We start from the raw sequence: 26,021 nt of genomic DNA, 5'->3' as shown, positions 1-26,021 counted from the left end.
ACAGACTTGGGCTACGATCTTAGCCTGAGAGTGCTGCTTTTATTTCCTGTCAACATTACGATACCTAACACCTCGTGAACATCGTTGTGACGTAGAAACTACAATTATGTAATCTTCATAAGTGATTGCGCCATCTTATATAACAAAACAATAAAATCATGCTAACAGCTACTTTCAGCAGTTGTAAGTGATTTTGATATGTCCTGGGCTCTCCTCTTTGCTCTGCGATGTGAATCTATTAGAGAACAGTCAATAACATAACAAAAGGGACAGCAATCAACATACAAAGCAAAGCTGCAATGGTACTTTGGAATTGGTCCGTTCTACAGAAATGAATCAGACATCGAAACACATTCAGCACAAAACATAACAAAACTTACTCCAACTTTCTTTGCAAATATTTTTCAGCGTATTTACGTTCAGCCTCTTTGCTGCGGTGAATTATATTTAACTCAACACACACTGAACCACTGGAAACTGTCTGGAAGCCAAATCGACTCAGTCTGTCTCCCTGAAAAATTAATACCACAGTTCATATTAATTGTATACACCTGCACAATGAATTTCTTAGATGTAGAGAGCCCTTTTTGCAAGAATTAATGATAAAAATTATGATTTATATATACACTTGCATTTGTGCATATGAAAATTACTGGAGACCATTGAGCTGGACTATCTTTAAGCGAAAACTGTGTTGCAAAGGGTACAGTAGATTCCTTGTTCAGTGTAGGTTAACACACACATACGCATGCACGCACCACACATGCGCACGCACGTGCACACACAAAACAAACAAACACACGCACGCACACACACATCTAAATTCTGTGGACAGGACAAATAAGTAATGTCCTTGATCAATGGGTCATCTCCAATGAAGTAACGCCTCATTTGATCAATAACGCTGCTCTCCTTGTTACGCCAGCCGGGAATATCAATATGATGTTTGCCTGTGTGTACAAAAAGGCACATGCCAACTGAACATCTTGTACTAGTGTAAATATAGAACCTGTACAAAACTTCCTCCACCAGTTAACAGAACAGCTTAACACTAAGGATGTTAATTTAAACAACAGAACTGACAAATTAGCACATGGGAGAATAACCAACAAGTTTAGGAATAGACCAACATAAAAAGTAGATTGCAGGTTCTCTAGTGGGATAACAATTCCAATTATAAAAATCAGCAGATAAGATGACTGGGAACAGAAACCAGGGCTAGTAAAATACCTAATCTTTTGTGGAAGCTTTGATAACAAATTTGTGTACAATTCCTATGTATTATACTGTATAGTGATATTATAATGAAGTTTGAGAAAAATCTCTGCTCTTTTCTTACTTGCTACTACTACAATATTTCCTTTTAATTTCAAGGCAAAATCCAAATAAGCACTAAACTTTATGGACATAACGTTTTCCAGCATTCACAAAAATTTATTTTGGTAAAAAATTATCAAAAAATAAACCAATGATAAATGTGTGAGGCCACATTAACAGTTGTTTATTTTGCAGAATAATGATAGGTGCTGCAAACCTGGTCTGGTGGGTAGTGATAAACAACAGTAGCCTTCAACCCGGTGTTGGCCCCAGAAATCAAATGAACCGATCTCCAAGTACAGCTGTGGCCATTTTGGTAACTCCTCTATAGAGTGGATGGAATAAAATAGTGCAAAACTGCACATGTACATACATATGGCATCAACAGTGACCACATTGTGGAGCTTTACTTTCATTCAGTATGCATTACATGCATTCAGTATGCATAACCATAATTATACATATGAGTATGAGCAAATATAATAGCTTTTATCAGTTTAACTACAGTGTAACTTTTGTATAGGGAAAATATGAATTGGGGCAATTCTAATGAGCAAATATAATAGCTTTTATCAGTTTAACTACAGTGTAACTTTTGTATAGGGAAAATATGAATTGGGGGCAATTCTACCTAGATCCCAAACAATGGTAACCATCTGTACATATACTACAAAGCTTTTTATGGGATTCTATGTTATTATATTGTTCTCAAAGGAGAAATGGTTTCAAACTACAGACCAAACGCACGTAAAATCTGCACAACTAACCTACAGCATTGCCTTCTATGATTGGTTTGATGTAGGCTAATTGCCACTCCAGGGGCAGACCAATGTGAGCTACACTGCCCTGCAAACGAATTCAAGTGTACTGTAATGTGATGTTAGAGACAATAGATGATGGTACCTTGTGAGTTGAATATGGACTGCACAACTGGGAGATTTGACTGAGCACTTGTGTAGAATCACGCAATTCCCAAACTGTACAAAAGTAAAAAGAGACAATTAGTTTGTACACACATATGTACACAGACAGACAGACAGACAGACAGACAGACACACACACACACACACACACACCCCCACATACATGCACACACATCTTACAATCAGGCAGTTGAAGTGTTGCAGTAACATAAATATTATTGCCATCAAATCCTTTTGCTGACACTGAAAATTGATCACAGATGGAGATCACTCTCACAGTCAAACAAACAACACACACTCACCTATCTGACCTAGCACATCTATGTGCAAAACACCCATTGGCTATACAAGGTAAAGAATAACACAACAAAGTTACACTAAATGATTGGTCAAAACAGAAGCCCCCCATTGGGCACTTAAATGTGTAATGCAGTAGAAAGAATTTTTTGTTTCATTGTTGATTTACAAAACAAAAACACAATTAAGAGGTGAACATGACAGCTATGATATTAATTTTACTAATAAAATAATATTATCCTGTAGATCATGTTATGTGCATGTGTGCTTAATCACATGTAACATGCATAACAAACTGTCCAACTTTTGGGGAGAGTAATAACATACTATGGCAAATATGAGTGTGTGCTGTGCAAACAAGCGATCTCCAAAGTGAGAGATAGTTGCTTTAGGATTGTCACAGTAAATTGACATGTTCCCACACTAATACTCCGCTCCATCCTCCTGGGCCTGATTTTATAAGATGGGTTGGGTGGGAGATGATAATATACTGTATTGTTAAAGCCTAACACACCTGAAATGATTACCTAACAAAATCCTAGGGAGTGCTTTTATTGCCATTCCCCATTTTTAACACATAGCTGGTGCCCAGCTGATAACCAACCTACATGCCACCTGACATTGGCAAAAACGTGGAAAATTTTCTCCAACCCTCAATAACATAGTGAAAACTGAATGTGTATAGCTACTAATTAACTACTGTATACCTGGAAATTTTGTTGTATGCAATTTTCACGGTTTTCATGGTTAGTAAAACTATCATGAAATTTTATCAAATTGACTATCGAGATTCGAAATAACAGAAGTTGAACGAATTCGAATACAACAGAGTGCAAAAATGCTGAGAGGGAAACATCCATGAAATTTAAAATACAAAAATCCTAACAATGTGCATACTGAAATATGCATACAGTACTACGAAAATTTCCAGGTGTACTGAAACTACTGCATTTCAATCCAACATAGTCCAGTAAATTCTGGCTGCACAATTGCATGATCTTAAGCAGTTTTCTATGTCAGTCACACATTTTGAACACACACCGCGCGTGCACGTATGCACACCCACCAGTTCATCAAACAGCATACCAACTTGACTTTGCAGTTTCTCCACACGTCTAGTACAGAGCTGTACAGGGATGATTCATATATGTACAGCACCTTTATCACTTATAAATACTACCTCTTGTATTAGTAGCTCTTCCTTAGTCTTTTGTTCCCTGAACACAATAGATGCAATAATGATCCCATAGGAGTGCTACATACCTTGACATGTCTGCAGACACATGCTCCAAGCTGTACTCAAAAATTTCTAAACAAATAGCCATTGAAAATCAATTTTATAACAAAACCACACATAATCAACAAGCAACAATCTAACAAGGAAAAGGTGATCAGTCATAAATAACAATATTAAAATTGCATTATGGATCAAAGAAAGTAAGAAGTGAAACAAGGGAATAGCTGAAAAGTAGTTAAACAAGAGAGGTTGTCTATACCTGCAGATATACATTTAATCCCTACACTTCAGTCTAGCCACGACTGAATTCGGGATTAAATGTCTGCAGGTATAGGCAATATCGCTTGTTTCACCACTTTTTAGCTGTTCTTTTGTTTCACTACTTTGTTTCCCTTAAACCCTAATCCAACTTTAAAATTCCTAATTTTCCTTCTACTCGTTTGTTTACCTTTTTTATAACATAGCTCTAATTATGACTAATGAACCAGCACATACTGCATCAAAAGGAAAAATGACACCAGGTGTGCCATTAAATTTAAGTTTGCATCCAAACACGTGCACTAACTATCAATTATTACTGAAAAGTGATGTGCTACTATGCTTTGTGTTTAGCTATGTTCAGCTATGTTCAGCCTATTATATACACAGCATTACAAATGAACACTATGAGAAGGACCTCTGCAATCAATCCAGCCACAACAGCAAATTCAGATGATTCCTGTTACAAATGTAGGGAAGCCATCATGTAGTGCTACTGTGAATTGACACCTTGCACTGTCAGCAAAGATAATGGGCCACAAAGGAGGACAAAGGTAAGTTCATGAAGTATGAATTGTACGTACTGCAGTATGCCAAAAGGCACCAGTTAGGGTAAAGCAGCCTTAGCGGTTGTCAAGTTATGCTTGTCTGAAGAAATCACTCAGCAGTTAGTTAGTCAGTCAGTAGAAAATTCTGCTAAATATAAAAACTTTCTTATCGGAAGCATTTTTGGCTGCTCTGTAGACACTTTTAGGCTTGCTTATACCTCACCAAAACTGCCAAGATGCCATGAAGGTATTGTGAGAGGGTGATATTTTTGGCCAGAAAAGCCCAAATCTTCATGATCACTAATGTACACAGGGGCGGATCCAGGGGGGGGGGGGGGGCCCTTGGGGGGCTGAAGCCCCCCTTTCACTTTTAGGCTTTACTTGATCAATATGCTGAGTATTATAATGAAATTTTGTCTTAGCATAATTATATGATCACTAATAATACAAATACTCATAAAACCACCTTATAAACACTTTCCAAGGTATTATCAGTGGATTTATGCTAAAGTTTATGCAACAAGGACCCGGATCAGCATTGGAGGTGTACAGGATCGAGATACTCTAATAGAGCAGTCAGCTAACTACTCTAATAGAACATACACTGGAAGCATATAGTTGGTTCTGTTATGGAATCTGCCTGCACCTATACATACAATGAAGTGCATTGGTCTGTTTAGCTTCATTCATCTACTTGTGTAGTTAATATGTATGGCAATACTTAATTCAGGTACACAATTTCCATTGAAAATGCTCTCAGATTCAATCTTGTATTGTTCAAATTTCAAAATTTTCCACTTTCAACATTATTATTCTAATATGTACCTATTCAGTGTTGTGCAATTGTGAGAGGGTGCATTGTGTACTTGGTTGTCTGTACCTACCCAAACTTTTCCATTAACAAAATGCTTCAGATAGCCATACCTATAATCTAAAGGCAGTATATAAAATATCTACAGGCAGAAAATATTATGAATTTTATGTGGAAATGTCTCCAAATTGCAGTATTTTAGCATCTATTTTTCAAAAATTTCCTGGGGGGGGGGGGGGGGCATGCCTCCAGACCCCCCTAGTTCCAGCATGCTTTGCATGCTGGGAAGTGTGCTTCGTGCACCTCTACCCAAGAGATTAATACCTTGAGTTAGCCCCCCCTTTTATAAATCCTAGATCTGCCCCTGGTACAGTACAATCATACTGTACGATGATGTGTGCTTTGTAAATTATTGTTCAGTAGCAACCATATGATTACATACCTCTATGTCTATTCTCTACCCGATAACATGGCTTGTCCCATGTGAGATCAGGCTGCAATGTCACCACACCATGACAATCAACCTAGAACAATGTAGAGCTGTAAGTGCCCGCCTCAGTTTGGGAAGCTCATACATTAAGGGGGAAACAGATTTAACCTTTAACTGATGTGCTTCAATGTAATTAAAAGGAAAATGGCTGCATATGTAGCTATAGTACTCAGTATGTATGCAGCAGGCTTCCTTGCTACTACTGCATATTCTCATACAGCCATCCAAATGTTTCACAATCTCCATATTCTAACATATTCAGTAGACCAACTTAGGCATTCTGATTATTCAATAAGCATCCTCGAATAAATATATTGTAGGCGCCTGCTATACAAATCATAACATGGCTATAGGAAAATAGAATATAGTTTTGAGTTTGAAAGTGTGTGTGTACTGTAAGAACACAGTATTATAACAATGAGCACACATACCATAATGTGGCATAACACATGAGCATCTTCTGGGTCATTCCTGTAATAAAAGGTACATGATGAAGACACACGGTAGTTGTGTGGCCAAGAAGGCTGGTGCGCGACACTGTGGGTATATTATTTACAGAAAGAAAGAAAACATGATTTTCATGCATATATACTGTATGTAGCTGTATGTTCCCTTGAATGATATTTATAGTGCAAATGCCAGCCCATGTACTAAATTTGAGCACAATCACCCTATGCATTTGTGAAATACAAACCCTCAAAGTTTGGGGACTTAGATTTTTCTCCTACTTTTACACACGAATGCGTAACTCAATTGTCTTGAAATCTGATGTAAATTTGTTAATTTACATACCGTATAGGGAGAAAGTTTCAATGGGCGAAAGTTTCGCGGTAAACTTATTTGCGGTAAAACTTTCGTGGTGGACGAAAGTATAGTGGCACCCGCTCAAAGTTCTTAAAAATTGCACATTTATCAACAAGTGGGCATGGCTCAAGACGATTATGATGCATACATACACTGGCACCTGAAGATCGAATAAAGTGGGCATGGCTCTACAATGCATGTACACCAACAATGTACATGGTTTCGTGCACTACAGTAACACACCTTATTGAATGGGTGTGGCTCCACATATGACTAGCTACAGTGATGCACAATCCAAATAAGTGGGCATAGCTCACAAAATAAGCTGAGCTACTGCATTACTTTCCACGTGCATTCGCAGGGAAACTTTCGCAGTCCTTGACAAAACCACGAAAGTTTTGCCCATTGAAACTTTCCCCCTATACGGTACTAAGTCTTATGTGAATATGATGAAGATTTACACGGTTACTTATATGAGCATGGCTAGAAAGCTGTTTTGACAGAGTAGCACACACATACTGGAACAATTCAATATGAGTTCTAGGGAGGTTTCCGTCAACTGGTGAATCTTTTGATCATGTGATGTATGGGGACAGTCATCACGTTGGTGCAATTTAACACAGTAGATAACACTTCTTATTGTTTAGCTGTGATTAATATCATGTGCTACACCAGCTTGTTTCAGTACTTTTTATTGATGTGCTATGGTCCCTACTCTAGTTGAAAGTTCCAAATTTTTCTGTGTACTTGTTAGTTAACTTTTTTTGTAAATAATTATTATGACTGGTGAACCTACGCATACCACATCTGAAATGGCGCCGTGCACCCCAGCTATATCAATTATCGTCTGAAAAAGTGAAGTATCCATTATGCTTCGTTGTCAGCTATGTTCAACCCATTACACAGTATTACAAATCAAGAACTGTTCAAAAAGCACCTCTACAATCCACGCATACCGAAAGAAAGAAATGGCACCACATGCCCCAGTTATATCAACTATCATCTGAAAAGTGAAGTATCCATTGTCAACCCGTTACACAGCAGTACGAATCAAGAACTGTTCAAAAAGCACCTCTGCAATCAAAATAGCCACTATGAAAAATACAGACGATTCCTGTTATGAAGGGAAGCCATCAGCAGGGCTCAACCCAGAATATCAAGCCGGGAGGAGGGGAAAGTAAGCCGCTTTGAATTCTAGGGGGGTCTGGGGGCATGCTCCCCCAGGAAAATTTAGAAGTAAATATACTCCATTTTGGTGAAATTTTATTATGATGCCATTGAATATTGACCATTCGATTATACAACTTTGGGATCAATTAAACCTTTCCATTTCTCAAGGCTTTAGGTATAAACCTAGGGGGGCAATAGCTAACCCAGGGAGGCTTGTGCCCCCTCCCATCCCTCCCCTTCCTAGATTAACCCCTGATCACGTGTTACTGCCAAATCAACACTTTTCGCTGTCAGCAAAGATGAATGGGACACAAAGGAGTCACTGGTAAGTCCAAGAAGAATGCATTGTACGTACTGCGGTATGCCAAAAGGCACCTCTTGGGCTGAAGCGACATCGAACAGTGAAAAAATCAAGCCCGTAGCCTTAACCATTATCAAGTTACGCTTGTCTGAAGGCATCAGTCAGTCAGTCAGTAGAAAATTCTGTTAAATAATTTTTCTTTAAATCCATAGCAACTTGTTGAACGCGTTTTGGGTCGATCTGAAAGCTTGTTTGGGCGTTTTACCTGACCAATACTGCCTCATCGTCGTCTGGGAAAATTGAGGCTGGTTGTTGGGTGATGTTTATTTCGTGGGCCATGCCTACTCCTTTGTGGTCCCTACTATACAGTACTATTGTACTATATATCGTACCGTATGATATACAATGCATCTGCTGATGGGAGGGCAAATACTGTTGATGGTTAGGCAACTAACACTTATGATGGGAGCTATGATGGTCGTTTTTCAAGTTGTTTTCATATGCAGTTATTCTGTAGACATGACAAATCAGTTTTTGCCATGCACAGTAATATGTACAGTAAAGAACACATACAAGGTGTAACCAAAAATGGAATGTAGGTTGTTGAAGCAGAAAAAAAAGTTGTAACCAAAAAGGTTGTTGATACAACAAAAAACGTAACCAAAATGTTGGAAGCAAAAAAAAAGTTGCCTCTCAAGATCAAGATACTCTAATAGAGCAGTCACATCTTTAATAACGAATAATGATAATAAGCCCCCAGCCCACACTGAATAATGAAAACATCAGGATGGGGAAACTACAGTCTCATTTGGAGTGGCCTAACATTAGTTATGACTAATGAACCCCATGTATATCGCATCAATAGAAAGAATGGCACCAGGCATTTCATAAAAATTTTTTACATCTAACCACTTGCTTCAACAATCAATTATAGAAAGTGAAGTGAAAATTACACTTCGTATTCAACTATGTTCTGCCTGTTAAAAAGCAATACAAATGAAGAACAATACAGGAAGTGTCTCTACAATCAATATGGATAATACAAGTGATAAGTGTAATAGCTACCACCACAGCCACAAGGAAACTGTATCACGCTGCTGCAAATCGACACATTGCATTGTCAGCAAAATAATTGGGACACAAAGGAGGAGAAAGGTAAATCTGTGATACATGTTTTGTACGTACACCCAGTAGCCTTATGCAACGTCAAGTTGTGCTTGGCTGAAGGCATCAGTTAGTTGAATTTCTTTTAATTCCATAGAAATTTGTCGGAAAGATTTTGGGTTGCTCTAAAGGCATTTTCGGGCTTGCCAAGCTGTTTAGAAGGTAAACTGAGGCTGTTTTTGAAGGGTAAGAAAGCTCAAAACTCCATGACGGCACTAGCATACTGTAATATATGACTGTACACATCTATATTTGCACACATACAACAAACAAACAAACTACACATGTGCACATACCCATCCATATGGCGCAAATCAGCCATCAGGTACATTGACTCTGACTGTGGAGTAATAATTCTGTTGTGTAACCGCACTTGCTCACTAGGCTTGTCCACTAACACTTGGCTGGGTTCTCTATATGGGCATCATTAAACACTGAAAAGTTTTTGGTGACTAACTATAAATACAATATGGACAAGTATACATTTAAATAATTGACATTTTAGTTGTGAGTTGACAATTCTTGGTGGAAGATCATTTAATGCTTTGAAGATAACTTTAAGGTAAAATTGAACACCAAATATGTACACCTAGTTATAATCTAGTAGACTGCCAAAGTACTCTTAATATTCTACTACTGGGTCTGGTCTTGCAACAGTACTGTGTCACGTCCCAGCATTAATCAGTAAATGTAACCACTAAATGAACATGATTACTTACTGACTGTTAAGTGGTTTACGCTGCCGTCTTTGTCGGACATTATGTATGTTTCTTGTCACATATGTTGTTGGTTCTGATAAGACTGTGGACAACTGACCTACCAGCTACAAAAAACAAAGTCACATAATCAACTGCACGAGTTTGATAAGTGTAGCTGATCAGTATGCTATCTGTGCCATGTACACTATATTGTATAACACACACATACACACACTGTATACCTCTGTAGTTTCTGAATAACGGTCATGATGAATGTAGGAGAACAAACGCTTGTTGGGACGTCCACCCTGAGACCTACCAATCAAAACATGACATATTTTTACACCATTTATTTTGCTTAGCTGAAGTACAATACATGTCTTTTAAAAATATATATGCCTAATGATTCCAAGTATTTATAAATATATTTTAAAACACTTTTAATGAAGGTCTAATTGTATTTTGAATCCACTACTACCCGTGTATCTTATAATAGTGTGTACACTGTACAATAGGGTTGGGAAATATTTAATTTGTGACATGTGATTATTGCATGAGATTTTTATGCGATTATTGCAATATTGCATTTGAAATTATAACATAACTGTACAGTTTGGAAAGTATGTCAATATGAGTACCGAGAATTGCTTTACAAACAAAGCCTTTTTGCTAATATGGTAACCAACTGACATGGTTAGTGATAGTATACATGAACTGTATCAAATATGAGGCCCAGAATAGATACAATTCAGACGATAAGTGCGATAATTATTGCAAAATGGAATAAATATTACCAAGAGTATATAATCCCCCATTATATACTCTTGATATTGCCTATGTGATAATATTGTGAAGGTCAAATAGTTGTATTGTAGGCACTTGATTAGGTGGTATTGGTGATTTATTGAAATACTGCCCAACCCTACTGTACAATATATAGCAATTAATCTGTTAGCTAATGTAATACTGCTGTGGGTAATCAGGATACTGCAACACCAGTCTTAATTGACAGCTGTCAGTTGACGCCAGGCCTGGTGGTGGTTGTGGGAGAAGGGGGGATGGTTTCAGAAAATAAGGAAATTGACTGCTTTGTCTCAAATATGAGCCAGGGCTGATGTTCATGCTGCACAATCTGCAGTGAAGCTAGAACTGACAGCCACCTACACCTTCATTTCTTAAGAGTGGTTCACCATCACCAGCTGCAGGCAAACTTCCCTAAATGAAACAAGTAAATCCTGTCCAAACAATTTGGTTTCTTGTATACCAGCAACTGCCACATTCAACTTTTTCAACTCTTCAACCAAATAATCTAATTTTCTATCAAGGACCTGTGGACAGTAAGATGGCAAAATTTGAGATTAGATTTAGATCCTTCGATCATTTCCAGCACTCTTCAGAGTGCGGATGTTCCAAGTAGCAAACAAAATGGACCCAGAGTAGAGACTGCTCCCTGGGAATACATTAAACCCTCTCTAGCCATTACTTGTGCAAAAACACATCCCAAGTTGCAAGCTTGAAGCAAGTGAACCACCTTAAAAAGACACACACACACACACACACACACACACACACACACACACACACACACACACACACACACACACACACACACACACACACACACACACACACACACAGCAAAGCCTAGGTAGCCATGCAAAACATAGCTATTACTGTCCAGTGAACCAGCACTGTGTACCACTCAGCTTTGCACAGGTAAATCCTCCGGAGCAGGGCTAGTAATTCGCAGGAGGACTGTCCAGGTCTCATGGAGGTCGCGGAACCCAAAGTTCCATAATGACCCCAACACCCCCAAATGAGACAAGGGAATTTTTTCCCCAATAAACACCAGGTACCCATTGATATTACAGCTGGGTGTACTGCTTCCCCAGTTGATGCCAGGCTACCAGGTCCCCATTATATAGCTGGGTAAACTGAGCAATGTGAGTAAAGTTGACACACATGCATGCACCAAGGGAACATGTTCACAAACAATACTTGATATTATAATCACCTCAGTTTCACTACATCCTCATGATAACGTTCGTGCAGGGCTGTCACACAATTAAATTGATCAGCAAAGATCTCTTCTTCATGCTAGTAACAAATTACAGTATTCAGCAGAGATTTTAACTTTCTCACTTCACTAAAAGCTTTTTGCTGCCATCGAAACACCCACTCTTCTTCATCAGGTCCTACAATTTTGCTGACAAACAAAAATGGCAGAAAATTGTTCTTACTGGTAGCTGCCCCCAGTTCCTCTGATTCTTGCTGTGGCTGTAGTGGGTCGTGTACGGAGATATCAACCCCCGTAACCTTTCGTAATTGTACCCTAAGGTGTTATATTCCCATACAGTAGCTTTTCTGCACACTAGCACTAATTCACCTTATTAGGAAGTTCTTCAAACTGTCTACAGTACGATAAATACCTTCGGCATTAGCCATTATCGAAGTTGAGATCACTGAATATTTTATACGCGCTTAGCATATGAATCTTATTATTTAGTGCGGTCTGTCGTGTCGATGTCTTGTTCTAAGTTATCGTAGCGAATAGTGTGTTAGCGTAAACTTGTAGTGGTTACGTGTGGTCACCATGCCAGGTTGTACCTTGTCTTCGAAACAAATTCCTTTTATTGTGTCCAGCGCCTTGCTGATAACTGGTGGACTACTGTTCTTTATGTTCCCGTAAGTTCATGTGTTTACACTGGGAGAATCTGCTTTGTTAGCGATTTAATATATAACGGATACGTTTGTTAGTGTGAGTATCTAAGTCTAGGTTGTTTAATTACGAAATCTGTTTTAAGTTTATCTCAACAAGGGGATGCCTCAAGCGGGGATGTGCGGGATTCACACCCAACTATGGCTGCACCGCAATAAGTGTACGGTACCTGTATCTGAAGCTAAAAAACTGTGAAAATCGCCCTGTGATACCAATTTGTACTGAAACTGTTGATTACCATGGACGTGCATTTATCTAGCTAACTCACTTATCACACGTTTGGGCGAGATTGCACCGCACACAATCCCTTATTTTTCCCTTCAGGATGAGAAATATTTTTGATAAATACATGGATGATGGACTGAGAGCGTTAGTACCAATTCTTGGCACGGTGTTTATGGTTGTGCTGTACTTGTTTGTCTGTTCCACCTTCCTCCTTGCCTCATTTGTAGACCCTGGAATATATCCTAGAGGTACGTAATATGTGTGTCCACATGTATGTAGTGTGTGTGCTTGCGATTCTATGTGTATATTTTGTAAGGATGTTGATATTTTCTTTGTGATTATTTTAGGAGATTTAGAGTAAGACTAATGCTTTCACTGGGTAACTCAGATGCATGGCTCCAATTGGTTTCTGTTTTAAGAAAGCAAATCTTATTTTACAGACCATATAGTCTCCACTTGCTATTGACAATCATTATTGTGGTTTTATTAGTCTGTTCATTAATGTGATTGATCATAATGTGTGGGTGCTTCTCATGTGGCTTTGTAGAACATTCTGATGAAGAGGATGATTTTAGACAGCCATTGTACAGGACATTGGAGATAAATGGGGTACAAGTGAAGATGAAATGGTGTGAAACGTGTCGATTTTATCGGCCCCCAAGATGTTCCCACTGTAGTATATGTGACAATTGTGTAGAGGTCAGTGTGTGTGTGCAGTGTGTTTATGTGGAGGTCAGTACACTGTAAGTACAATTGTCCAGGAAGGTATGTGCCTCCAAAATGAATTATACTGCTGAAACCTGTGTACCTTGAATATTGTGAGACTATTACCAAGTGTCCAAATTAGAGACATACCACAGTTTAACTAAAAGATTGGTATATTGCTGAGCACTAGTCCAGATTACGAAGGTGTCCTCATTTTCAAGTGTCTGCTTCCACTGTAGTCTCTTGTAGAACAAAAGGACCCCTAAAGATTTACCATACGTGATGATGCACTTTATTTATTCACAGAATTTTGATCACCACTGTCCATGGGTAGACAACTGTGTTGGCAAAAGAAATTACAAGTATTTCTTCTTCTTTGTCAATTCACTGACAGTAATGATTGTTTGTGGAATTGGATTTGGTCTGCTGTCCATCATCCTCTCACGAGACAATCTTGATGAAGTTATTGTTGAGTATCCTAAAACTAATAAAATAGAATACATGTACAGCTTGTATGTGTGCATGCTATGATGTCAGTACAAACAATGAGATTTGACCACCTAACTTGCTTCTCCATGCCAACTACACTGGTTGCTTTGTAACCTCCTGGTAACCTGCTGTAATTTGGATTGGTCTCTCGTTTGTGTCATGCAGTAATATAAATACATGTGTAGCTTTTATGTTGCCTTGTACTTGTAATTTAATTCTTAACAAATGTGCTAGTATTATTTTGCTTGTTGTTGGAGCTTTGGTGTTTGTTCCAGTAGTGGGATTAACTGGTTTCCACATTGGCCTTCTTTGTAAGGGCAGGACAACAAATGAACATGTCACAGGAAAGTTTCGTGGTGTCAACAATCCTTTTGATCGTGGTTGCCTGTATAACTACCTTACTGTATTATGCAGCAGCAAATTTCCCAGGTTTGATTGTGTAGCACGCGCATGTGTGTGTATAGTTTACTGCTGTTTAAATGTTGCAGTAGATGTCATGATGAACTATTCTGTTAGGTCAAACTAAAATTTTCTGGTCAATTTATGCATATAATGGTGAAGCCATTTACAATGATTTTATGGCAGTGAGCATGTACTGTTTGGGTTTGGTTTATGTGCTACATAATTTGCTTGATGTTAACACATGTGTAGGCTTGTGTTCAGCATAACATGTATCCTTAAACAAGTCATGCAGAATGTTCCTAAGTCCATTAGTATGTAACAATCAGGGTGTATCCATTCACTGGACTGGACTACTGGACTCAGGTTGTTGTTGTTGTTGTTGTAAAGGGTTTTAGAAATCAACACTATTCACCACAAGAGATAAAAATATTCACTAAACTGCACTATAATCTCAGGTAGTTCATTATCAAAAATATTTTAGCACTGCAAGCTCTGTTACTGCTGCCAATGTATAATGTCTAACTTTCTTTTGTAAAACAGCACACATCAGGGCTCAACCCAGAATATTAACCTAGAGGGGGCGAAGTAAGTTGCTTTGGATTCTAGGGGGGTCTGGGGGCATGTTCCCCCAGGAAAATTTAGAAAATTTAGGTGTTAATATACTCAATTTTGGTGAAATTTTACTGTGATGCCATTGAATATTGACCATTGGATTATACAACTTTGGGATCAATTAAACCTTTCCATTTCTCAAGGCTTTAGGTATAAACCTAGGGGGGCAATAGCTAACCCAGGGTGGCCTGTGCCCCCTCCCACCCCCCTCCCTAGATTAACCCTGCACATTGATACATTGACATGAAATTCAATTAGTTTTACAATACATATGATGCTAGTCTGTATATTCTCATAAAGCTTGTAAATTGCACCCAACACACACACACACACACACACACTAACAGACAGGTTTGGCTTCACATCTTTATGAAAAATGACACAACAAGAGTTCAAACTATTAATTATGAACTCATGCTATTAAATAGGCCACTACAACTATAGTGCCACTAATATATAAGACGAGACACTTAGCATCCCAAGCATGTAGTAATGATCACATAGCTAATCACTTTTAGTGGTTGAAAAGGTGTTTGAGCAAACAGTCCAGTAATCCAGTCCAGTGAATGGGTATACACCCCCAACAACCAGATGTGATAAAATTGATGACACCATGTGAAATTGGTTACTTAATTCCTCCTAAATTGTAGAATGATCAGTCACTACTTCCATTGTGTAATGGTAAACTTCTCAGATTAGGCTTAGGGTATCAATGTGATTAAATATAGTTGTTGGCCATCACTATTCAGTGTACTGGACTGATGGATTTGTACACATTCTATGGTTGGATTTACTGAGTTGAGGGAACCTGCTGGCATTATTAAAATGTTGAATATAACTATCCATCTTGAAACAATCTAAACTCCTTTCTAATACGCAGTCATTACACAACTGAAGGGTTCTTATTTTCCCACCATAGCTACTGGCAGCTCTATCACTAGTTGCTGTCTCAGCATTACTATATACATGGATGAGGAGTATACACAAGTGATGTAGATAAACAGTAATGAAATCCTTAGAAAACAATTCTCATGTATTTCACTGCTTGTATTCAATGCTTGAATTGGGCTGCAGGTTTCGTAAAGGCCATGTTTATTAGTTGTTTCATGGGCCCAATTGACCCACCTTTTTTATAGATTGAAAAATTAAAATAAGTAGAAAATGAAGTTAAATACCACTAGAAACTTTGAGCACAAGCCTTGTATTCTTCCAATGCATTTAATGTACTGTTTACCTGTAAATATATTCCCAACCTACCTCAGAGCACACTATGGCTGTAAATGAGTTGCCAAGACCATGCCCACTTACTTGTGTATTGTTATTTTTGTACTCTTGTCCTGATTCTGTTAATATATTTGTATGCCAACCTACCGATCATATAGTATTAAGATTTTCACCCATGAAACAACTAAGTTGAAGTGGCCTAACTAGCGAGACTCAATAAATCCAACCAGAATGTGCGAAATCCAGCCCAATAGTCCAGTCCTGTAGTTGAGGACATTAAAATAGTGATGGCGGTTCTCAACAAGTATGTAATCTTGACTGTTGTTATTGATACTGTGACTTCTCTTTAGATACATGCATTATGAGATGAAGCCGTATGCTCCATCATCAACACAATCTCGTCCAGCACACAACAAGGTGGTGTTGAAGAGAGAATCTGAGGCAATTCATGTCGGCTGTGTCACTGAAGGGATGGAGCGGGACAATGGGATAAGTTACAACTCTGCTACTGCTCAGTGTGGCATTCCAGTATGTTATTTATTTGGATAGAAGATTTTAAAGACTCCTTGAGCTCCATTAGCTTTATACATTTACTTTATTTTTTCATTGTTACCTTGCCTCAGCTAGTTTATAGGTCGTGGGAGTTAGTTGTGTATAGTCACATTTCAACTTGTTTTTGTAGCAAAATGGTACTCTTAGTCCACAACTTGGTAATGGCCAAGAAGATGATTCAGCGTTTGTTCAACCACCAGAATACCATCACTATGATGTTGTTGGAACACAAACAGCTCCACCCCCCTACCCTCCATCAACCACTGGTGCTCCCAGCGTGCGGCATGACAGCGTACGCAGTGACACTACCATTGAAAGTGCACGAAATGCTCCAGTTATTCTAATGGAGGATGAAGTATGAAGAATAGTTACTTAAAAAGAACAAAACCCATAAAAAATACAACAAAAATATACAAGTTTCATGCTTCAACTCAGGATGCATCATGTGTTGATTCTATCATTTTTTCTGTCAACTTCATTTATGATTTTCTATTGTATTTATGCACCAACTTTGTGTTGCATCTGATTCATATTGTACACTGTTTATGGACGTGCTTTGTATAAGTATTACTATTTGTACGTGTACTGTAATTTACTGAGTGCATGTGTTTGTGCAATTTCCGTAAACTAGTGTACTTTAAATTATTAGAATACAGACGATGGCTGGCGCAAAAATAACGGTAGAGAACAAGAGAAGTGATATCAGCGACCTTAAGTAAGTCTAACAGCTTAACGATTCAGTTGATCATAGGCCCGTACACGTAAAGGATCCACCGGTTATTAAGCGTTATTTTATCTATGATAATACGTATGGGTCTGTATGTGCATTCTGCCGAAATAAAAAACGACATTTGTTCGATTGTAACGTCAAACTCCTGTAAGTTGTTTTCATCAGTTGAATAGGTTCGATTATGGTATTGGGTATTTAGCCCATAATTTTTTTAATGGATAAATATTAATGTGATTATTTGATACCAACCCACTATTTCTACAATGTTATCTAGGCTACATCTTTTCAGAAAGTTGGATACGCATAATTTATGTAGAATTTGTGTAGTAGACTAAAGTGTAATTCATTATATGATTCTCTATTATCAGGACAGCCCTGCGCAGTTCAGAAGTGCAGAGAGATCCTCGTCGCTACCTTCAAACTGTTCAGAAAGTTATTGCTTTCATGACGCTGGGTATTGATATGTCAAAACTGTTCAGTGAGATGATTATGGTATGTAATGTGTTTGTGGTGTGTGTTTAGTGTTGTGGCTTACTGCTGAGATCCTTACTCTTAGCTATACTTTAACTCTACGTGGAGCAGTAATGATGCATCACACACGTGTCCGCATGCACACATGGCATAGGCACTATATGTAGTAACATCCACAATCAGATGAACAATCTTGACCTAATGTTTTAATTTTAGTTCATTGGCGTCATAATTCCTTGTGTTCATAGCAGAACTGTGCTATATGATTCTTTAAAATTCACAGTGTGTGTGTGTGTGTGTGTGATGTGATTTGCCAGTCTGTGCTCTCAAACAGGCTGGAGCCACCACAGACGTGGTACAGAAGAAGTTAGTGTACTTGTTCCTCTGCAACTATGCTGAGTCCAACTCTGAACTGTCACTGTTGACGGTGAACACACTAGTCAAGGATACCCAAGACAGAAACCCAATGATCAGAGGGCTTGCCCTGAGGAGTATGTGTTCTCTCAGGTAAAAACATCAATCAACGGAATATGTAAATAACAAGTTAGCAATGTTGTGCTACTGTTAAAGTATTCAAAGTACCCAGTGAATACTAGCTTTAATTTTAAACAATAGTAATTTATCACTTACAGTGTCTTCAGATATGCTTGGTTTCTTCATGCTGTTTGAAATGAGAGTGTGGTGCAGGTGTGATATAATCTGTATCAAGGCACTCCGTAACCTTAAATCACTTTGATGGGACTACAATAGGATATACTTTACAGTATCATCTTCCACACTCTAGACCCTTAGACATGTAGGCATGAATGGTTGTTTAGGCTAAATTTCCTCTTGATTGCATCTGTAAGAGTTCTGCTGTCTCATGATGGCCATGCAAGGTGAAGTGGAAAAATGGTGCGATCCTTATAAGTATTTTGTGTAGAAATTTACAACTTGAATGGTCTATGAAGCTTTGTAACTTTGTAAATATTTATAAAAACTGCAAGCTACAAATGACTTGTATACACTTCATCATAGCATAACTGATGTGTTAGTGTAGTGAATTTTAGGGTATTTTTTTTGTTTTGTTTACTGTGAGCTGTTGTCATGGTGATTGTCACAGGGTTCCAGAATTGTTGGAGTACCTTCGTGAGCCATTAATGTCTGGCCTTCATGACCGCAGCCCTTATGTACGAAGGACAGCTGTGATAGGATGCTTGAAGGTCTTCTATCTAGCACCGGACTTTATATCAGGTACTTAGGAATAAAACTCATAAAACTGTAAATATATGTGCTTTATTTTAGAATTAAACATGGTGGATTTGTTGTATCGAATGCTTCGTGACAAAGATCCATTTGTTGTACTAAATGCTACCCATGCACTTAATGAGATCCTGGCTAGTGAAGGTGGAATGGTTGTCAACAGAAACATCGCCCATTACCTGTTAAGCAGGTTTGTTAGCATTTGTAATGTTGTTTTAACATGTTAAAACGATTCCACAACAGGTTTCATGAATTTTCAGAATGGGGACAGTGTACATTGTTAGAAATTCTGTTACGCTATGAACCTGAGAATGAAGAGGAGCTGTTTGATATACTGGTAATGTAACATATAATATTTTGGAACATCCCTTATAGTGTACAGATGAAGTCTAGATGAGAAATTAACGTACCTGATTTTCTAACCAAAGAACCTTCACCTACCTATATACTATATAGTATAGAGTACCGAATCATGTCTTAACAAAGAGATGTCTTATCAGACCCTATGTACATGCAAGGCAGGGATAAACTATGTGCTAGTGAAGAAAGTGAGCAAACATCACAGGCCAAAATTTGATGCTAGCGAGAACTCTGCATGCATTATATTTACTGCTATTATGTTTTCTGACCCTTTGCCCCACTATATAAGTCTGAGACATTACTACTAGTATCACTAGTTACAGGGCAATACAAGTGACCATTTCCGTTATCTTATAATGTAGTAGTGAAGGGTAATTTTTAAAAATATCTGTGGTTGGTCTGCATGTAGAAAAAAATAAAAATCCTTTCAATGTAATATGTATTTCTGTGATGTTTCATTAATTGCTCTTGATTTGTTATTTAGAATATCCTAGATGATCGACTGAAGCATGCTAATTGTGGCATTGTCATGGCAACCATAAAACTATTCTTAAAGTACACAGAAAACATGATGCACCTACATGCTGATGTGCACCAAAGGATTAAAAGTACGTCAAACCTTGGTTTATAATCTAGCAAAACCAATAAAGCTATCATGTAACTTTTATGACAAATTAAAAAAAAATATTATGACTAACTTATTGTCAACAGTGTAACCCCTCTTACATTCTTATACAATAATCCTACAGTTATAACCACTTATAAATATAGCTAAGGGCTAGATCAATAATAATAACACTGTTTTGTTCCTTGTTGCAGCACCATTGTTGACATTTCTCAGTTGTGGATCACCTGAACTAGCATACACCTGCTTGTTACACTTCCAGCTGTTGTTGGCACGACAACCGGATTTGTTTTGTGAGAATTTTCGGAGTTTTTACTGCAGGTGTGCAAACATGCACTAACCAGTTTTTGTTTCTATCCATTTTGTTTGATGCAGGTTTAGTGATCCTCCATACTTGAAGAACAAGAAGATTGAAGTGCTTGTTGAAGTCAGTGACAACATCAATGCACTAGAGATCATCAATGAACTTGGGTCAGTCAATTCACTCGTTGTGATATGACCTGGTCTTTAAATGCATAAAACTAGAGTATGATTGGTCGTTTGGTGGCATTGTGACCTTATAATCATATAAGTACCACAAGTCACTTATTAGAGAAGGAGAAGTTTGCTATACCAATGTGTCTTCTTACAGGGAGTATGCTGCTGATGTTAATGTGTTAGTCTCCAAGCAATCTATCACTTCCATTGGTAGTATAGCACTGCGACTGCCAGAGTTGGCACAAACTTGTGTCAAAAAGCTTCTGTCTTTGTTGTCCTATGGCATCTCCTGTATGACCTCAAATGTGTTGGTGTGCCTAACAAGTAAGCACTGTGACTTACAATTAAATGTGTGCAATATGTGGTTTGAAGATTTAGTGGCCTTACTATGTTTAGTAACAGTAATAATTTACTGTACGTACATAGGTATTCTGCGACAAGATGAGTCACTGGAAGAGATGATTTTACCAGAGTTGCCCAAGAATGTGAACACCATTACTGAATCAGAGGGAAAAGCAGCCTTGATCTGGATCCTGGGAGAGTATGGTGAGGTAAGGTATTAAGATTTTACCCCTTATGATAGAAATTATGAATTTCATGTCTGCGGGTTTGTAATTGCATAAGTTAGTGTGTGTTTGTATTAGGCACTTCCAAACAGCCCTTATCAGTTGGAAGATGTAGTGAATCAAGTTGAAGAAGAGTCAAGCTCAACTGTCAAGTTGCAGCTACTCACTGCCACCATGAAGTTGTTCTTTAAGAGGCCTGCTGAGTGTCAACACACTCTGGGTCGCTTGTTAGAACATGGAATAGGTCAGTGATAGTGTATCTGTGTACATCATACAGTATGATATAGTAGGGACAGCGAAGGTGTGGGCGTGGCCCGTGATATAATATAACCCAAAAACCTTCCTCAACATGACAGTACTGGTTGGGTAAAATCAAGCCCAAAAGTATGACCCGAAACGTTTGTCAAGTTGCTACAGAATTTCAAAAAAAAATATTATTCAACAATTTTCTACTGCCTGCCTGACGCCTTCAGTCAAGCGTAGCGGAAAACTGGCTACAACTATAGCCCTAATTCTTTCACAGAAATGTTTCTAATTTAAAAAACCTTTGGTGTATTGATAAACATACAATGCTTGTGCTATTGTATTACCTTTTATCCTTCTTTACCATGGCCACCAGTCAAGGTTCTCCGCTGATAGTGTTAATAGACTACAGTAGGGCTTCCATCTACAGGTGTGTATTGCATCAGTGGTTAGTTTAGTTGATTTGAACACACGTGGCTCGGTGGTTTTCAAAGTTGGTAGTTGATATTGATCAGTGAGAGTAACTTGCGGCGAACTAGTCACGTGTAAGTCATTTAGTAACAGTGTTAAAACCAAGTCAGGTCATCCAGGTCCCGCTTTACAGATTATCCGGATTGGATCACGTGCTAAATTAGTGTAACAATGTGGACATGTATTAACACATCATAGCATAGTCCTACTTTCATGAGCCATGCCCACTTATATAAATTACTGTCTGTAGGTATATGGTAGCCACGCCCATTTATCAGTCTGTGGGTATGCACAATTCCACATCCATTATTGTCTGCAGGCTTATGTAGAGCCATGCCCACTAATCAAGAGTTCATAATATGAAAGAGAGGCTCTTTTTTTTATATTATGAACTCTTGGTATGAGTCATAGTCTAGTATATAGTGCTGTGATTATAATGTTGCGACTGGTTTTGTGAAAAGCAGGTTAGTCATAATCTTGCAAAAAAATTCACAAACAAGTATAAGAAAAAAATTAGGAATTTTAGGGACAGTGTATAGTGCTGCAATAAAAGTACTGAAACAAGCTGGATCGGAGTAGTACGTAATGTCCAAATGTTGTTAAACAATAAGAAGTGAATATCCCTACTGTGCATTTCTTTTTATTGCAGCACTATACACTGTCCCTACTCTAATTAAAATTCCTATTTTTTCTTATACTTGTATATATACAGTGACTCAATATTCTCATAGTTTACACATCAAGCGTCATATCTTAACTGTATAGGGGATTCCAGGAATTTATGAGAAGCCACTTACTGTTTGCAAAAACATTTTCCCTGTTTGAAGAGACTGGACATCTAAAATTTTCACACAAACATTTCAGAAATGGTCGTTGCAGAAGACTTTAGGAATACGTAATTGAAGGTTAGGGGTTTGTTACTAGTGTAATTAAATCTCAAAGGAAAGTATCAAATTAAATCTCAAAGGTATGCTTCTTAGGGTGCAAGAAAATTTGGGTTGATGCCATGATTTGTTCTATGCATTGCAGTTTTAAAACTACAGTCTTGAGATTCCTTGCACAGTATCCCAATAACAATATATGTGTGCTTCGACCCATTTGCGTTACTCACTTTCCAGATGCTAATACAATGCCCCATACTTTGGATGCCCACATAACCCAGACACTCAGGCATTTTACACATATAGAGAATATGCATGTTTTATCATAAATTCCTGGAATCCTCTATAGCTCTTCTGTGGTTTTTATTGCTACTTGATTTGTTGGTGGGGAAACTGTATAGTGCTACTTGTTAATTGTGGGTGGGGCTGTGTGTCACTGCAGATGTTGAGACAGACATGGATGTACATGATCGTGCTATGCTCTACTATCGTCTACTCAAGCAAGACATCAATGAGGTAATGGATGATCCTTCATCACAGTATAATTACATGTCATATTGACACAGGCTAAGAGAATAGTGTGCGGTAATCAGAGGAAGTTCATCTCCACAGAGAGCAATGCATTACAAAGAGTGAGTATGTATGCTCTGTTAAGTAACTAGATTACATCACTGTAACGTATGAGGGCACAGCCAAACCCACTACAAGTCCACCACAAGTATATATATTTTATCAGAGTCCTGTGTATGTGATTGTTGTGTTGCTTTCAGAATACAGCATTGCAGTATCTTGAATCTTGTGTCTGGAGTAAAAAGTTCATTCAAAATGAAAGATTTTAGAAGGATAATTATATGGTCTGGGCTCTCTCTTACAAGTTACTAACTAACGCAAAAGCTGCAGGGCCCATGCTGTCTTACTTACAGTGTAGCAAGAGCCTTTCAAAGGCTAGGGACATGCATATGTACTTATGAGGTTGTCGGGTGCTTCAGAATACTGTACGTAGTTCTGCTCTTTAAATTATGTTTCCTGTTTCCTGAAATGTTTGATTGCAATCTCTTAATGGGCAAGAAAAGTAACAGTTATATAACTAAGCAAATGTTTATACCAACAAAACAATTATCTACATGATTTGATTGTCATGCTACTGTATTCCCTCAGAGGGCTCTCTGTTCAGAATTCAACACATTGGCTGTGATGTATGGAAAGTCATCTGAAGAGTTCATTACACAAGAGACTCCCTACATCTTCAAGAAGGATACTGTAATGTCTCCTTCTGGAGCAGGTACAGTCCATGTACTACAGTATCTACTTTGTGTGTATGTTGTTCCTTTTGTAGAAGTCAGCTTTGACTCTGGTCGATTTGTGGCTGTGGACATTCCAGACGAGAATAGTATCACTAGTAGCACAAGTGCTGGGGTAGCTGTAGGAAATCTTCTGGTAAGGGGTGAGGGAGCTGCCTTGCTCACATTATTGGGTGTCTCTGCCTCACAGGATAGTGGTGAGCTGTTGGCAAAAGAGGAAGTGGCACCATCTATACTGCTCAACCCAAATGCCACCCTCAGTCCTGCAGACTTTGAGAGGAAATGGCTGAATATGAAAATAAGGTATTGCATATGCGTTAGGAATCACCTACACAATTTATATCATATTTTGCATGCATATGACTATACACCAAAGCTAGCTATAGCTAGACTCATTTCTCAGTCCAGCATAGCCATTACTATTATGTATTTATCTAACGCCTTCGGGAACTTGCATCCCACGAATGACTACTATACTTTGTTTCTGTTTTTGATACAGAACAGGTCCCTTATTATTACTTTTATGCTTCAGATTAGAAACCGATGCGGGCAGATGGTTCATTATTCATTAAAATCTGTCTTACTAGTTAGCTAATAGATTTGTTATTGCCTAGCAATCTAAGCAAGTTGATGGAATAATGGTGAAAAATTGCATTATGTCATAACAACGACCGAATTCAGCAATGCAGACAGGGGATCTGAAACATAAAATTAACAATAAATAGCCATAGCTACAAATCTAGCTAGGGAGTTTTACATGCATGTACAAGAATTTATTTTTATATGTTCTGCTACTGTACTCCAAGAATCAATAAATCAAATTCATTAAGTAGTCCAGTCCACTAGAATTTGATGGCCTTTCAGCGAGTTTATCTATATTTCTGTCACAGTGATGAAATGAAGCTGGAACTAGATGCTGTACCCAGTCCAGAGGAGCTACAACAAACAATGCAATTGAGCAATATTATTACTATGGCATCCAGTCCTGCCAATCAGCCTGTGGTAAAATTTTTCTTCTATGCCCAACATGTAAGTTGTTACTGTAATTCATATTTCTGAATATTTAGATACTCCATTGTTCGTTCATTTCTCATTGAAGCCCTTCTGTTGTTTCTTGCAGGTGTCAACATTTCACTATTTCCTAGCTGAGGCACAGGTCACCGTGGCAACATCCATCATTGGTGTAAAGATGAAATGTGACAATCCCAGCCAATCAGAGTCTTTCATGAAACACTTTCGAAATTCCCTTGTTGGAAAATGGATTGCACAACATTAAATTCCTAATTGGCTATATCAAATTATACCAACAAATAAATTTGTAATTATTATTATTGTGCTGGTGCATCATTATCATCAGGCTTTGGTTTAAGCAAGTGAGTTCTAATTATTTCACACATCTCATCTATCTCTTGATCTTTGAACCGCTCATCCATTTCTTCAATAACCTGTAAGATATTGACTAGCAGTTACATGTCCAACATTTAATGTACTTACCAGTTGCATTTCTACTGGTGTACAAGGTGTCAAGTTTATTAGCTGTAACTTTTCGGCTCTACGCAAACAAACATGTGTACATAAACAATATCCCAATAACAGCAATCAACTACAAAGTGAATGATAAAGACACTAGTAATGACAGTATTCCAGAGAAGTTGTGGGTCAGTAATGGTATAGCAGAAAAGGCTACATAACCACATACAGTCAGTCA

At 38.1% G+C, this 26,021-nt stretch overlaps 4 protein-coding genes across 8 annotated transcripts in view; 2 read left to right on the top strand and 2 right to left on the bottom strand.

The window, feature by feature from the left end:
* Positions 1-99: 99 nt before the first annotated feature.
* Positions 100-12,543, bottom strand: LOC136243010 (tectonic-like complex member MKS1). 5 transcript variants are annotated; one of them, XM_066034529.1, is made up of 21 exons: positions 12,405-12,543; positions 12,259-12,350; positions 12,161-12,213; positions 12,033-12,115; positions 10,261-10,333; positions 10,040-10,143; positions 9,617-9,733; positions 6,313-6,352; positions 5,834-5,915; positions 3,801-3,846; positions 3,718-3,754; positions 3,604-3,663; positions 2,543-2,582; positions 2,421-2,483; positions 2,221-2,294; positions 2,085-2,163; positions 1,535-1,642; positions 811-950; positions 381-511; positions 286-323; positions 100-235 (listed from the first exon to the last, which is right to left on the bottom strand). In XM_066034529.1, the coding sequence occupies exons 1-21, from the start codon at positions 12,461-12,463 to the stop codon at positions 162-164; spliced, it is 1,593 nt and encodes a 530-aa protein (XP_065890601.1). In that variant the 5' UTR covers positions 12,464-12,543; the 3' UTR covers positions 100-161. The 5 variants fall into 5 exon arrangements, 3 of the variants coding, with proteins under 3 accessions (XP_065890601.1, XP_065890602.1, XP_065890603.1); XM_066034530.1 differs by having other exon boundaries at positions 817-950; XR_010694708.1 differs by lacking the exons at positions 100-235; positions 286-323 and having other exon boundaries at positions 2,089-2,163.
* On the top strand, positions 12,501-17,537 carry LOC136243015 (palmitoyltransferase ZDHHC5-A-like). Its single transcript, XM_066034536.1, has 7 exons — positions 12,501-12,703; positions 13,062-13,210; positions 13,510-13,661; positions 13,974-14,140; positions 14,391-14,585; positions 16,745-16,922; positions 17,077-17,537. The coding sequence occupies exons 1-7, from the start codon at positions 12,612-12,614 to the stop codon at positions 17,305-17,307; spliced, it is 1,164 nt and encodes a 387-aa protein (XP_065890608.1). The 5' UTR covers positions 12,501-12,611; the 3' UTR covers positions 17,308-17,537.
* Positions 17,538-17,550: 13 nt separating this feature from the next.
* On the top strand, positions 17,551-25,739 carry LOC136243007 (AP-4 complex subunit beta-1-like). The gene is made up of 19 exons (XM_066034527.1): positions 17,551-17,661; positions 18,045-18,168; positions 18,482-18,654; positions 19,250-19,380; positions 19,432-19,579; positions 19,633-19,726; positions 20,234-20,357; positions 20,569-20,695; positions 20,750-20,845; positions 21,006-21,175; positions 21,278-21,402; positions 21,496-21,661; positions 23,455-23,528; positions 23,579-23,644; positions 24,171-24,294; positions 24,349-24,449; positions 24,504-24,616; positions 25,204-25,342; positions 25,434-25,739. The coding sequence occupies exons 1-19, from the start codon at positions 17,606-17,608 to the stop codon at positions 25,587-25,589; spliced, it is 2,307 nt and encodes a 768-aa protein (XP_065890599.1). The 5' UTR covers positions 17,551-17,605; the 3' UTR covers positions 25,590-25,739.
* The window catches only part of LOC136243017 (DNA-directed RNA polymerase III subunit RPC9-like), a 3,231-nt gene continuing 2,795 nt past the window's right edge, over positions 25,586-26,021 (bottom strand). Inside the window, exons 6-7 of the mRNA XM_066034538.1 lie at positions 25,808-25,865; positions 25,586-25,758 (exon numbers count right to left, since the gene is read on the bottom strand). Coding sequence (XP_065890610.1) covers positions 25,642-25,758; positions 25,808-25,865 — 175 coding nt within the window. The 3' untranslated portion in view covers positions 25,586-25,641. The remainder of the gene's footprint in view (positions 25,759-25,807; positions 25,866-26,021) is intronic.

The sequence above is a fragment of the Dysidea avara genome, chromosome 13, assembly GCF_963678975.1.
Source record: "Dysidea avara chromosome 13, odDysAvar1.4, whole genome shotgun sequence".
Classification (NCBI taxonomy): Eukaryota; Metazoa; Porifera; class Demospongiae; order Dictyoceratida; family Dysideidae; genus Dysidea; species Dysidea avara.
Note: the sequence above shows the minus strand (reverse complement) of the source record. Positions and strands in the feature narration are given on the sequence as shown.